Source organism: Megascapheus bottae, chromosome 7 (genome assembly GCF_031878675.1).
Source record: "Megascapheus bottae isolate mThoBot1 chromosome 7, mThoBot2.hap1, whole genome shotgun sequence".
In the NCBI taxonomy this organism is placed as follows: domain Eukaryota; kingdom Metazoa; phylum Chordata; class Mammalia; order Rodentia; family Geomyidae; genus Megascapheus; species Megascapheus bottae.
Window position 1 is genome coordinate 66,503,858 of NC_143515.1, and position 13,687 is coordinate 66,517,544.

The 13,687-nt window shown below is 47.6% G+C and overlaps 1 protein-coding gene across 3 annotated transcripts in view; it reads right to left on the reverse strand.

Moving 5' to 3' along the window:
* Mapre3 (microtubule associated protein RP/EB family member 3) overlaps nt 1-13,687 on the reverse strand; it is a 52,333-nt gene that overhangs the window by 1,075 nt on the left and 37,571 nt on the right. The window contains exons 1-6 of one of the 3 annotated variants that reach the window (XM_090337319.1): nt 12,934-13,182; nt 4,078-4,205; nt 3,407-3,552; nt 2,710-2,866; nt 1,284-1,438; nt 992-1,144 (exon numbers count right to left, since the gene is read on the reverse strand). In XM_090337319.1, the coding sequence (XP_090193445.1) occupies nt 992-1,144; nt 1,284-1,438; nt 2,710-2,866; nt 3,407-3,552; nt 4,078-4,198 (732 nt within the window). In that variant the 5' untranslated portion in view covers nt 4,199-4,205; nt 12,934-13,182. Of the gene's footprint in view, nt 1-991; nt 1,145-1,283; nt 1,439-2,664; nt 2,867-3,406; nt 3,553-4,077; nt 4,206-12,933; nt 13,183-13,687 lie in introns of those variants that run through there. The other 2 variants (XM_090337318.1, XM_090337320.1) reach the window with 2 other exon arrangements.

Consider the following 13,687-nt stretch of genomic DNA (forward strand, 5'->3'; position numbering starts at 1 on the left):
AAAAACAAACAAGCTGGGCGCGGTGGCTCATGCTGTAATCCTAGCTACTCAGGAGGCTGAGATCTTTTTTTTTTTTTTTTGCCAGTCCTGGGCTTGAGCTCAGGGCCTGAGCACTGTCCTTGGACTTTCTCAAGGTTAGAGCTCTACCACTTGAGCCAAAGCACCACTTCTAGCTTTTTTCTATGTATGTGGTACCAAGGAATCGAACCCGGGTCTTCGTGCATGCTAGGCAAGCACTCTAACCACTAGGCCAAATTCCTGGCCCCAGGAGGCTGAGATCTGAGGATCAAGGTTCAAAGCCAGCCCGGGCACAAAAGGACCTGAGACTTTTTTTTTTGGTGGGTCATGGAGCTCGAAATTGGCCCGGGCTTTTTCAAGGCTCGAGCTCTACCACTTGAGCCACAGCACTGTTTCCATTTTTTTTTATTTTTGATGGATGTGGTATGGAGGAATTGAACCTGGGTCTTTGTGTATGCTAGGCAAGCACTCTACCGCTAGGCCAAACTCTCAGCCCCAGAGAGTTCTTTTCTACTGGGGAGGTTTATTTTATGAATACCCTCTTGTGGTGCCAGGTGCTAGTGGCAATCCTAGCTACTCAGGAGGCTAAGTTCTGAGGATTGTGGTTCAAAGCCAGGCTGGGCAGGAAAGTCTGTGAGACTCTTATCTCTAAATTAAAAATACCAAAATCTTAAAGCAGAGCTATGGCAAGTGATATAGCCCTAGCTTTGAGTATAAAAGCTAAGGGCTTTGAGTATAAACGCTGAGTTCAAGCCCCAGGGCCAGAACATTTTCATAAAAAATACCCTCTTGGGGACAGCTGTATGGAGCTCTGTATCGATGACTTCTGCTGTAAATAATTCTCCAGTCCAACTTTCCAGTCCTACTGTGTTTCTGGTTTTAGCGCAGGGCCAGAGCGTGGAAGGATTCAGCAGGCTTGGGAGGTGAAGGGAGGTGGGAGGTGAAGGGAGGTGGGAGGTGAAGGGAGGCTCACCTCAGTGGCGTAGAGAATGCCAATGATGCCTGAGATAACAGGGCTGTTTTCACTTTCATGTTCTTGGCAGATGAGCTCGATGTCACGAAGTTTACTGAAGTAGAAGTCTCTTTCCTTCTCTAGCCCATCCACGGTCAGCTTTAAGTCCAGGAGCTGCTCGGGCAGAAGGCAGTGGTCAAATCAGCTCTCCCCGCCTCACCCCGCTGCCTGCCCTCCTCTTATCCCTACTCACTCCCTAGGGCCTGGCCTTTATGCCTGGGAGATCTCAGGAACTTGCAACCAACCCACTTACCTGCTGGTTAAGTTCAAGAATCTGGGCATCTGTCTCATGGCCACCATTCCGGGCTGATGGGGGATTCTTCCGGAGGATACAGGGTGGAGCCACATTGCTCAGTCTGCCAGAGGTCTGCATGTTCTTTGGGCCTGTGGGGGACGTCCTCTGTGGAACTGCCCAGAGAAGAGTCAGCTGAAGCCATGTGGCAGGAGTCAGCCTGGCATGAAGACTGCAGGTGGAGGGGACAGGCCCATGCGACAGGCAGGCACTCCCCCTGGGGAAGGTCATCTACCTCTAGGCCTCAAGCCTCAGCCACACACAACACTATAGCAACTGGGCAGCCTTTGGCAAACCTGGGAGCACAGGGGCCACTGGAAAGTAAAGGAAGGTGAGGGGCTGGGGTGCAAGGGAAGCTGGCCTGGGATACAGGACCACTGGGGTGGGAGACACTGGGATGGTGAATTTGGGAAAGTGGAATTTGGGAGGGGTCAGGGTTCTCTTAAACTGATAGATGGCCTAAGGACTCAGAGAAGCCCCAGCCCAGAGCCACCCTCCCTGTGAAATCCAGCTGGCCCCTCCAGGGTGCCTGTCTTAGGAGGGGCTCTGTTGCCCTCTGCTGGGCTACCTGGGTGTCTGAACAGTGGTGGCCACCTCGGACCCGGCTCCTCCCCAGCACAGCCCACATGCTGTGGCTACTTGCTGTCTCTGGCTGCATTTGCCTAGACAGCAGCTGCTTCTAATGCAAAGCAAGCAGTCGGTGGGGACAGGCCCAGGCGGGACAGCAGTGCAAACAGAGGAGGCAGCTCTGCTATGACGGGTCAGATGCAGGCTGGGGCTGCTTCTCTTCTCTTTCCCTCTCCAGCCTTGTTGTTACCCAAAGCCCTACCACTTTTCCTCATACCCTCTAGCACTCCAATAAGGTCATTTATAGAAACTTATCTCTTGAGGACTTTGGGCTATGGAACTTTGGAATGGAGCAGAGAGGTTCAAGCTTAGTAAACCCCTGCACGTGGGCATCCAGGGGGCAGGGGTGAGAAAGGACTGTGGGTTGGCAGCAGGCCCTTGGCCTGATGGACTTGGATGAGGAATCATGCCAGCTTGCTGCCCCATGATCTTGAGGCAAACAAGTCAGCTTACCCTATGAAACAAAGTGCCCTCGGCCTCTTATAGTCAGCTACCACCATGGGTGCAGGTGGTTTTCCTCTTAGAGCAATTTCTGAAGCCCTCTCAACCCTCCTGGGACTCCCTCATCTAAGTGGGCAGCAGGCGACGTCATCTGAACTCCGTGATAACAGTCTCCTCCAGGCTGGCAGGGCCGGGCCGGTGGCCCAGGGGGCATCCTTACAAAGCTCTGCCGGCCCGGCCCCCCAAACTCCCTCCCCCGGCTCGGGCACATTACCTGCTGTGCCAATGAGTTTCTTGGATTTGTTGAAGATCTGATCACCTGGGTTAGGAGGTGGCGCTACGTCCTGGCCCTGCCGTGCCAGCAGAGGGTTGTAATCCTTCCCATCATAGTTTGCATCGAAGAATTTCTTAAACCACTGAATAAACTCAAAATTATCTTGGAATTTTCCTTTCACTAATTTCTCTACAGGAATGATCTGAAATAGACCACATAAGCAGAGAGTTTTAGCCACCTGCGGTGGGGGGCTGACTTCCTCTGTGAGCAGGCCCTGCTTTCAGGAAAGCCAGCCCCCAGGCTGTCCATCGTCCCCACCCCCTCTCCCGCCCCCCTGGCACCACAAGTAGATAGGTAGGCAGGCAGATCTGACCAGGGACCCGGAGGCATCCCTCTCCTACAGGAAGAACTTTGTAGGGAGGTAGCCCACAGTCCTGGACAGTCAAGGCAAGAGTGAGCAGAGACTTCGTGACCCCCTATGGAGAGATAGAACAGGAACAGAATATACAGAGCCTCGATATCTGGGGTGGGGTCCATAGAAGAGAAAGGGAAAGGAAAGTCATCATGGCATGATATCAAGTGCTGGAGTGTTTTCCACTGGGCCTGCAACTGTGGAGAGTCAGCAGGTGGAGAGATGCATGTTGAAATGACCCAAGCAGCCCTTGCCACCCTGGCTGGTGGGCCATCTTCTTCCCCAGGGGCACACAGCTCCTCAGAGACCCCCGGGGGAACAGACACCTACTTTGTCAACACCCATCTTCTTGAAAGCTGCTTGCAGCACCTTGAAGTTGTGGATGTACTCGTGTTCGAGTTTGGCTTGGAACTTGACCTTCCTCAAATGCACACAGCCAGGGAAAAGCATGTCCATGAACTGGCAGTAGGCTGCCCCTGTGGAGAAGCATGGTGCAGGCTGTCTCATTCCTCCAGTCCTCCACTGTGCTGCCTAACAATCCTAGACCCCTCTTTTCCCTCTTTGACCTGAGGCTAGGACTAATACTCCTCCAGTTTAGACAGATTACCCCCAGTTTTCCAGGAATAAATGCAGTTGTTACTGTTTATTTACCTACTTATTCTTGGGTGGTGCTGTGGATTGAATCCAGGTCCTTGCTAAGCACGCATCCTGACCCACAATGACTACTTACTGATGCATGCCAGGTATCATCATCATTAAAACACTATATGTAGGGGAAATCCATTGGCCACTTAGCCAGACAGGTAATAGTCTCTCACCAGGTAGACAGAAATCTGGGACCTGGAGAGCTGTAGTAACTTGTCCAAGGCTGCAGCCGCCAAAGAGCTGGGTGAGTGAGTAGGGTGGGCCTCCAGCTCTCTTTTCATGCCATGCTGTATTGTTCTACCTTCCCAGCTGCCCTTTCCCCTACAGCAGGGCTGCTCCCAGTCCTAGCGTCCCACCTGAACAGAGCTGTTCTATCTTGGTATAGTTGAGGTGCAGGGAGTCATTGACCCACGCAAGCATATCATGGCGACTCAGATTTTCACTGGTCACAGATGTGGAGTACACATTGACGGCCATACCCCAGCTGCAAAGAGAGGAGAGGTAAGGTCAGACAGGGCCACATGGGGTTTTATGTGTTTCTTTACTGCCCATCGCTACTGAGAAGATTTGCCTGTGTGAACTCCTTAGTGTCAGGGATCATTCTAGTTGTCTTTGTATCACTTGCTCCTAGCATATGCCTAGCTAACTGTTTAAAGAATGGATGTGTAGATGGGGCATGGTGGTGCCTGCTTGTAACCCCAGCACTTGGAAGTCTGAAGCTGGATGGTTAAGAGTTCAAAGCCAAGCTGGGTGTGATGGCTCACACTTATAATCCTAGCTAGTCAGGAGGCTGAGATCTGAGGATCAAGATTCAAAGCCAGCCAGGGGAACTAAAGTCCCTGAGAGTCTTATCTCCAATTAACCATGAGAAAATGGGAAGTAGTGTTGTGACTGCAGGGGGAGGGCAGTAGCACTGAGCTGAAGAGCTCAGGGACAGTACCCAGGCCCAGGGTTCAAGCCTCACCACCACCACTCTCCCCCCCACACACACAAAAATTCAAGGATGGCAGAAAAAAGGGCATGAGCTCTTGAGTTTGGCAGGGTCAGTGAAGGCATTAGAGCAGAGATGTTGGAGCTTAGCGAGAATAGGAATTTTGGGTAGAAGGACGCTGTAGGCCCAAACAAAGGCATGGCTTACTCTGAAAACTTTGAGTTGTTGAGTTAGGCCTGCAGCAGGTTTCTGTTTGGGGGCATGTTTGATACAGTTGGCAGGCACAGATCTGGGAGGGCTTTATTTACCATGAATTTCTATTTAGTCAATGGGAAGCCATGAGAGGATTTTAGGCAGATAGTAACCTAACCAGATTTGTGTTCTAGGAAGCCAACTAACACTTTGCTTTTCCTCTGACTTCAGATTCCCTATTTCTGTGGCCTGTTGGCCTTCTGGATGACCAAAAGACACTAAATTTCATTTGCTCAGAACTTTCTCATAAAATATGGTTCAATTTCTGTATTTATTTTTGCTTTCATCAGCTCCTAATTGGGTTAAAAACCTGCCTCAACCCTCTCTCCTTAGTATGTGAGGCTTTCCATTTGTCTGGGCTCCTCTTTCTGTAGCCAGGAGCACCAGAAGCCTTTCCAAAGCCCTTTTGGCCTGTAGTTCCCCTCCCCATTCCCCTCACATCTATCCCATCCCTGCTGTGGTCAGAATCTATCTGACAACAGGTCCAGCCACTTGTGCTCAGTTTCGAGCCAGCAGTCATTAAAAAAAAGGCATCTGTGGCCAAATCTGCCTAGCAGACTTGAACTGCTTAGCTCTCACAGAATTGAAAACATTTTTGATTTGGTGGGAAACTAACCCTAACTCTAACCCTAACTGTAACCCTTTGGGGGGCCTATGTTCCTGTAGTCAAGCAACTGTTGGCACTGAGCAGATATGCTCCCCTCTGACTGGCAGGTACAGATGCTTATCCTTCTCATCCACCAATTCACACAGAGGCCAGCTGTTAGCTGCTGTTTGTCACTGCTAGAGAAAAGGAAGTGATTCTAGTGACTAGATCTTCATCAGAAATGGAGAAACCAGACAGCAAGGGGACTGTATACTCCCAGAATTGTGGAGCTCCTACTTCTCGAGTGAGGAATATCTCCCCAGGTTTAATCTGCAGAGTCGTGAAGTGGAAACATACCCCGCATACTTTCTGGTCTCCTATAATCAATTTACATCCTCTACCATCCTCTGCTAGTCCTGGGGCTTGAACTCAGCCCAGATGCTGTCCCTGAGCTTTACACTTGAGCCAAAGTTCCACTTCCAGCTTTAGGGTAGTTAAGAGTCTTTTGGAAGGCTGGGAGTTTGGCCTAGTGGTAGAGTGCTTGCCCAGCATGCACGAAGACCCAGGTTTGATTCCTCGGTACCACATACATAGAAAATGCTGGAAGTGATGCCGTGGCTTAAGTGGTAGAGATCTAGCCTCAAGAAAACCCCAGGACAGTGCTCAGGCCCTGAGTTCAAGCCCAAGGGCTGGCAAAAAAGGTCTTTTGGAGATAAGGGTCATATGGATTTTCCTGCCTGGGCTGGCTTTGAACTACAATCCTCACATCTAGCCTCCTGAGTAGCTATGATTACAGACACGAGTTACCAGCACTTGACAGAAGATGGTTTTTAATGTCCCTCTCCCCAACATATAATATCATATTATAAACAGAGCTCACACCTCCAGCCTTATCTCCCACTTTCTTTTCCAGTTAGGGGCTAGAGATTCCCTTTCATCCTATCTGGAAAGTTGCTCTCACTCCAAGTTGATTCATTCACTGCTTCAGAGATTCACAAATCCCACTGGACCACTGGTGTTGTATGGGTATTAGCTTGTTAGAGATTTTTATTCTTGTACCCATTGCAGACCTATTGAATCAGGATCTGCTTTTACTATGATGCTCACAGGGTCTATACCTAGGCAGGGGTGGACTGCACTGATTTAGAGAGGGCACTTCACTCACACATGCTAGGTTGGCTCCCCTCATGCCTCTCTCTTGATTTTTTTTTGAGTACAAGGGTCTTTCAGTACAGGGTCTTGTACTTGGCTAGGTAAGTTGCTCTCCCTGAGCCATGTTTAAAGCCTTAAATAAACAACTTCTTCCTCCTCCTCCTCCTCCTCCTCCTCCTCCTCCTCCTCCTCCTCCTCCTCCTCCTCCTCCTTCTCCTCCTTCTTCTTCTGCCAGTCCTGCGTCTTAAGGTCAGGGTCTGAGCACTGTCCTTGAGCTTTCTCAAGGCTAGAACTCTTCCACTTGAGCCACAGTACCACTTCGGGCTTTTTTTTCCTATGTATGTGGTACCGAGGAATCGAACCTGGGTCTTTATGCACACTAGGCAAGTACTCTACCACTAGGCCAAACTCCTGGTCCCTGAACTTTTTCTTAAAATAAAAATTGTGAGAGAAAACCACGTTTATTACCAGCTGTCAGTGGTGCATACCTATAATCCTAACTATTCAGGAGACTGAGATTTGAGGACCTTGGTTTGACAAATTGAGAGACTCCTTCTGGTTAACCAGAAAAAAGTAGGGAAGTAGAGGTGTGGCTCAAGTGATAGAGTGCCAGCCTTGAGATCCAATTTTGGCACAAAGCAACAACAACAAAGAAAAACGAAGAGTGCCAGCCTTTAGCAAAACAAACACCCTTTAAAATTGTTTCTAGTCCTTCCTCTGTTCAAAAAATAAGACTGGCCCTTTACTGCTTGGATCCCAGGCGGTGATCAAAAGCCAAGAAAAATAAAAATGATTATCTTGGGAGCTTCTGAAGACTCAGAACCTGGCAGTTTCAGAGATTTTCCAGGGTAATTTTGACTGAGCTTGAGCCTCCTCCTCTTGCACAGTGGCTTTGAGCCTGCTGCTCTGCATTCCAACCCTTGCACTGAATCCCAGATTTGTTTCTTTGCCTGCCTCCTATGTCCAGAAGGGCCTGAGTTCCAAGGCCCTGTCAGAACCAAGGCGTTCAGTAAAGTTGGAGTCACTCATGGCTGAATGGCATGTCACATTTTCTCCTCTTAGTGTCTTCTGTCCCCTTCTGACCTGGGTCTCCTACCCCACCCAGTAGGACTTGGCTTTAGTATCCTCTCCAGGAAACTTCCCCTGAATCCTATGTGGGACCATGCTCTGCCACCCCACATTGCTCTACCACTCTGAGCACAGATTCCCCTAAAGTCTTCTTTGAGCAATTTTTAGTGAACAGCAACTGCCTGACCAGGTTGACAGCAGGGAAGGACAGAGACTAGAGCGAAAAGGTTGTTTCTGCATTTCCAGGGGAGTCACAGGTACTAGCAGGGAATGTGGATTGGGTACGTCTTTTTGCTTGTTTTCAGTACTGGAGGTTGAACTTAGAATTTCATACTTTCCAGTCAAGAACTCTACTGTCTTATACTGAGTAGCTGGGACTGCAGGTGTGTACTACCACACACAAGCCTTGTCTTCCTCTTGGTACCAGGAAAAAAATCCCTACTTTCTCTAGAATTTAAAATACAATGGAAGACCTTGCTGTTAGAAGTCATCAAGAACTACATGGCCACTTTCAAATGCTCATGATCAGGTCATCTCAGCTTGCCCAGATGCTCCCAATTCTGTTGGTGCCTGATGATAGGAAGGAATTTCCTTCCTTCCTTCCTTCCTTTCTTCCTTCCCTCCTTCCCTTTTCTTTTTTCTTCCCTCCCTCTAGTACTGGGGCTTGAACTCAAGACCTGAGCACTGTCCTTCTGCTTTCTCAAGGCTAGAGCTCTACCTCTGAGCCACAGCACCACTTTTGGCTTTTTTTTCTTCCTGTGTATGTGGTACTGAGAAATCGAACCCAGGGCTTTGTGCATGTTAGGTGAGCACTCTACCACTAGAGGCCACACTCCCAACCCGAAAGGGCATTTTCTATACCTCTCATTTTGCCTGTGACAGGGTCTGGTAAGTGACAGTAAAAAGGAAACTGAAGAAATGATTCTTTTGGACCAAGAAACACAACAAATCAGAGAAAGGCTGGATAAGTGGGACTGCATTAAACTGCAGAGCATCTGTAGGGCAAAGGACATAGCTAGTAAATTAAATAGGAAGCCTACAGAATGGGAGAAGATCTTTGCTAGCCATACAACAGACAAAGGCCTCATATCTAAAATATATCAACAGTCAAAAAATTGAATCACTCCAAAACTAATCTCCAAAGTAACAAGCATCCCATTAAAAGATGGGCCAAAGACTTAAGGAGAGTCTTCTCTGAAGAAGAAATAAAAATGGCCTATAGACACATGAAGAAATGCTCCACATCTCTGGTCATAAAAGAAATGCAAATCAAAACAACTCTAAAATTCCACCTCACTCCAGTTAGAATGGCCAGGATCAAAAAATCTAATAACAACAGATGCTGGAGGGGATATGGCCAGAAGGGATCACTACTACACAGTTGGTGGGAGTTCAAACTCATTCAACCACTATGGGAAGCAGTATGGCAGTTCCTCAAAAGACTAAACATAGAGCTCCCCTATGACCCAGCAATTCCACTACTTGGTATTTACCCAATAGTCCAGAAACAAGGGCATACTAAATCCGCTAGCACAATGATGTTCATTGCAGCACTGAGGTGTCCCTCAGTTGATGAGTGGATCAACAAGATGTGGTATTTATACACAATGGAATTTTATGCTGCTGTCAGAAAGAACGACATCGCTCCATTTGTAAGGAAATGGAAAGACTTAGAAAAAATCATATTAAGTGAAGTAAGCCAGACTCAAAGGAACATAGGCTCAATGGTTTCCCTCATTTGTCATAACCAGTAGAAACCTTGGGCTCTCCTAGCAGAGATTTACAATAGAACAAAACCTAGATACATAAGGCCATACAGTATGACACTAAATGAAAGGACCTCTAGGATATAAAAACAAAAGCCATATAATGAGTGATTGTTGTCCTTAATGTACTATGTGATCTCTCATCTCTTTTGCTGTCCCTTGGTTCTCTCATATTGTTACAGTATTTCATTTTGTTATCTGATATATTGGATAAATGCATATTGGTTATTTGAAATTGGTTAGGGAAGGGGGAAAATAAGATAAAGGGTGAGGGTGGGGGGGAGGGAAATGGGGACCAAAACATGAGAAAGGGTATCACTGTATGTGAAGTAATGCACCTTCTATCTGGTGAATATAATGTAACCCTTCTATTAATTACAATAAAAATATGTGAAAAAAATAATTCTTTTGGGGGCCCAGTAATTGAGCATGCTTCCACTCCCATGGAGCTTTTGGACGAGTGGGCAGCCAGTGCCAGAACCTACATTCAGGCTGCTTTCTGCCCTGGCTGGGTGCATCTTTGCTCAGAATGACTCAGCCAAAAGTATCCAGGGATGTCAGCAAGAATCCTCCATCACATGTGCCTGAGCTCCAGGAAGAAATCAGCCTTCCTGTTTCCTTCTCCCTCATCAAGCTGAGGAAGGCAGGGAGCCCTTCTAATTTGCCTCTTGAGTTTTGGACCTATGCCAGGAACTAAATATGGCCAGCAGGTGGCACCCAGGTTCTGAGCAAAGATTCCTTTAACTGCCTCCCCCAGTCCCATATCATCTGAGAAAATGGAGAGTCCCTAAATTGGATCTAGCCTTCAAAGAGGAAGCCAGTGCCCATGAAAATGTGTCTCAGGGAAGGGCCTGGAGTGGAGTGCAGGTCCTCTCAGAGCTAGACCAGCTGCCTGAGCAGGGGGTCTGCTCTAAGACTGAACTGAACCAAACCAGCTCCCATTCCCCTAAATCCATAGTAGAATTTGTCAGACAATCCAACTTCAGATGGCCTCTGAATTAGATGAGTTAGGTCTGGACACAAAGCAGACCAGCTGCTATGACAGAGGTACATAAAGTATTTGCAGAAGCATTTGGTGCTTAGTGGACTATCTGCATCAATAGCAGCAGAGACAGTGTAAGAAAACAGCGATAAAACACCTGTACAAGAGTTCTTTATCTCTATGAGAGAATGGAAAGTAATAGCCAGAAATGGCAGCTCTGTCTTTATGGTGGAAATAGCAGGGGCTTCTAACTCCACCCCAGTCCTTTCCACCACCATCTTGGACACAGGATGACTCGAGAAATAGCTTCCTGAGTGAGTTATAGCATGTCACTCCTCAGGTGGGGGTGTGCTACTCCAGATAGATCAAATTAAGACTTGGGAAGAGTCTGCTTTTCAGAACATTGACTCCTGGTAAGACTGCTGTGTCTAGAGATGGGGAAGAAAATGTCTAGGAGGGTGAGCCAGGTACGGGTGGCTCATGCTTATAATCCTAGCTACTCCAGAAACGGAGATCTGAGGATGGAGGCCTGAAGCCTGCCTGTGAGACTCTTATCTCTGATTAATCAGCAAAAAGCTGGAAGTGGAGGTGTGGCTCAAGTGGTAGAGTGACAACCTAGGTAAAAAGCCAAATGAGAGTATGAGGCCCTAAGTTCAAGCCCTGGTACCTCCCCATACAAACGTTAGAACATTTAACCTGGTGATTTTGCTTAGTCACTTCTTGTGGGCACATTCATAGCTCTTGTTGAGAGAGGTAAACTATCAGTCATTTTGCATACTGAAGCCTTGAAAAATGTTCATCAAGCCTGAATCTTGATATCCAAAGGCCAGAAGGATTTCTAGAGACCAATCACCTTTCCCAGACACCCAGACTGCATTTGTCTTAGGAACTTCTGTTCTGAAATTATAAAGATGGTCATCGAGTCTGAATACATCTGAAATCTTACCCTCTAATATTTAACAATATTACCAGCTTAAATTTAATTTTGCCTTTCTATTTTTAAGTCTTCAATGGAAATCTATCTCCTACAGATATGTATTTGGGATCTTTAATCTTTACTAATTCTTAGAACTCTACCACTTGATCCATCCAGGTGTGTGTGTGTGTGTGTGTGTGTGTGTGTGTGTAAGTGTGCACATGCGCGCGTGCACATATCCTTCCTCTCCCTACCCCCCCTCATGCTTGTACAGGTCATGGGGATTGAACTCAGGGGCTAGGTGCTGTCCTTGAGCTTCTTTTGCTCTACCACTTGAGCCATTACACCACGTCTGGCTTTTTGTCTGCATAAAATACAGTCTCACAAATTTTTTCTGCCTGAGCTAGCTTCACACCATGAAGGATCACAGGCATGAGTTACCAGCACCTGGCTGTGTGTGTGTGTGTGTGTGTGTGTGTGTGTGTGTGTGTGTGTGTGTGTGGTCGGTCATGGGGTTTGAACTCAGGGCCTAGGTACAGTCCCTGAGCTCTTTTGCTCAAGGCTAGCCCTCTACCACATTGAGCCCCAGCTCTACTTCTGTTTTCTTGAGTGGTTAATTGAATATAAAAGTTTCATGGAGACTTTTCTAACCTAGCTGGCTTTGATTTCAATCCCTAAATAGCTAGAATTATAGGCACGAGCCACTGGGGCCTGGCTACTTTCAGCTTTTTTTTTTTTTTTTTTCTGTCATGAGGCTTGAACTCTGGGCCTGGGCTCTTCAACTCAAGGCTAACACTCTACCACAGCTCCACTTCCCCTTTCAGCTTTTCGATAGTTAATTGGAGATGAGTGTCTTCGATTTGTCTCCCAGGGTGGCTTTGAATCACTATTCTCAGATCTTAGCCTCATAAATAGTTACAATTATAGGCATAAGCCACTGGAAGTTGTCTCCAGTGATCTTCTTTACCCTGCATTCAGCCCTGTTCTGATGGTCTCTGGAAAATTCCTTGTGGATCCTATCTCTGTCCAGGATGACTATGAAAAACATGTTTTCCATTCCTATAGGAAGTGACTGGCATGCAAATAAGCCAGCTCCAAAGTCTGTGCTTTGAGAATGCTGGGTCTCTAATGAGACCACGGGTTCAAATTCTAGTCCTACCATGTCCTGTTTGACTTTAGGACTTGGATTCCACATCTACATAACAAGGACAGTGACAGCTCCCACCTCGTAAAGCTGTTGTAAGAACAAAGTGAATCCCATATACAAAGCCCTGAGCACAGAACATGGTGCCAGTGTTTGCCAAGTGTCAGCGTTACTATCCAGAAGTGAGAACCCAAAGGCACCCATTTGAGAAGCAGGATCCTAGCACACAGCCAGCTTTGGGACTCTGAGACTGTAGGAAGGCCAATTCAAAAGGAAGACAGACTGTAGAAATGCACTTTTCTCTGCCCCTTTGTGAAGGGGCAGCCACTTGGGTTTTCTGAAGTGGGACATCTAACTATGATCCCTCCCCAGCTGCATATTTCCCACATAACTACCTTTATAGATGTCATCCTACCTGCCAGGAAAACTGGAACAGACGCTGTGGGACCAGAGGACAGTGAGCTCTGTGGAGACTGCCAAAATGTTTCTGCTCCCACTGTGGAGCTATGCCCATCTTCACTGGGCTATCCCTTCCTGCCCAGGCCCAGGAGGGCTGAAGTCACCTGTCTGGAAACTCTGCAAAGCTGCTGCCCCTTGCCCCCTTGGCTCACACATCCAGGCTGTCCTGGAGTTGTGTGGAGGCAATACATAGAGGGAGGGAGGGAGAGTTCTGAGGGCCTGGAAGAGCCCTGCTAGCGGGTCACAAAGCCCTGGCCACTCAGCCAATCACCTTCTTCTGATGGGCAATCAAGGATTCGACTCATAGACAGGCTTAAAGCTGGAGCAGTCAAAATAGAGAAGAGCCAGTGGGTAGTTTCAGGATTGGCTGGTACAGTATGAACCCACTCCAGCAGATCCAGCATGGACAATTGTAGGGACAGGTAGGGCCCATAGCTTCTCCGGGATTCTGTTCTCACAACTCCTTCAAGATTCTGAGCCTAGACTGAAGTTCTAGACTGTGTCCTGGTATATTCTGCTAAATATTATCTGGACTCTTTACAGAGATTCCCTTGGCCTGGGTAATACAGCCATACCCCTGTAGCCACTGTTCAGAAGAATCTGTCCTTGGGGGAGTCCTGGGTAGATTGTTCTAGCTGATCATAACTCAAAGGCTAAAAGGAAACCCAGGCCCATAGTAAAGACAACTACTTCTCATTGCTAAAATTAAT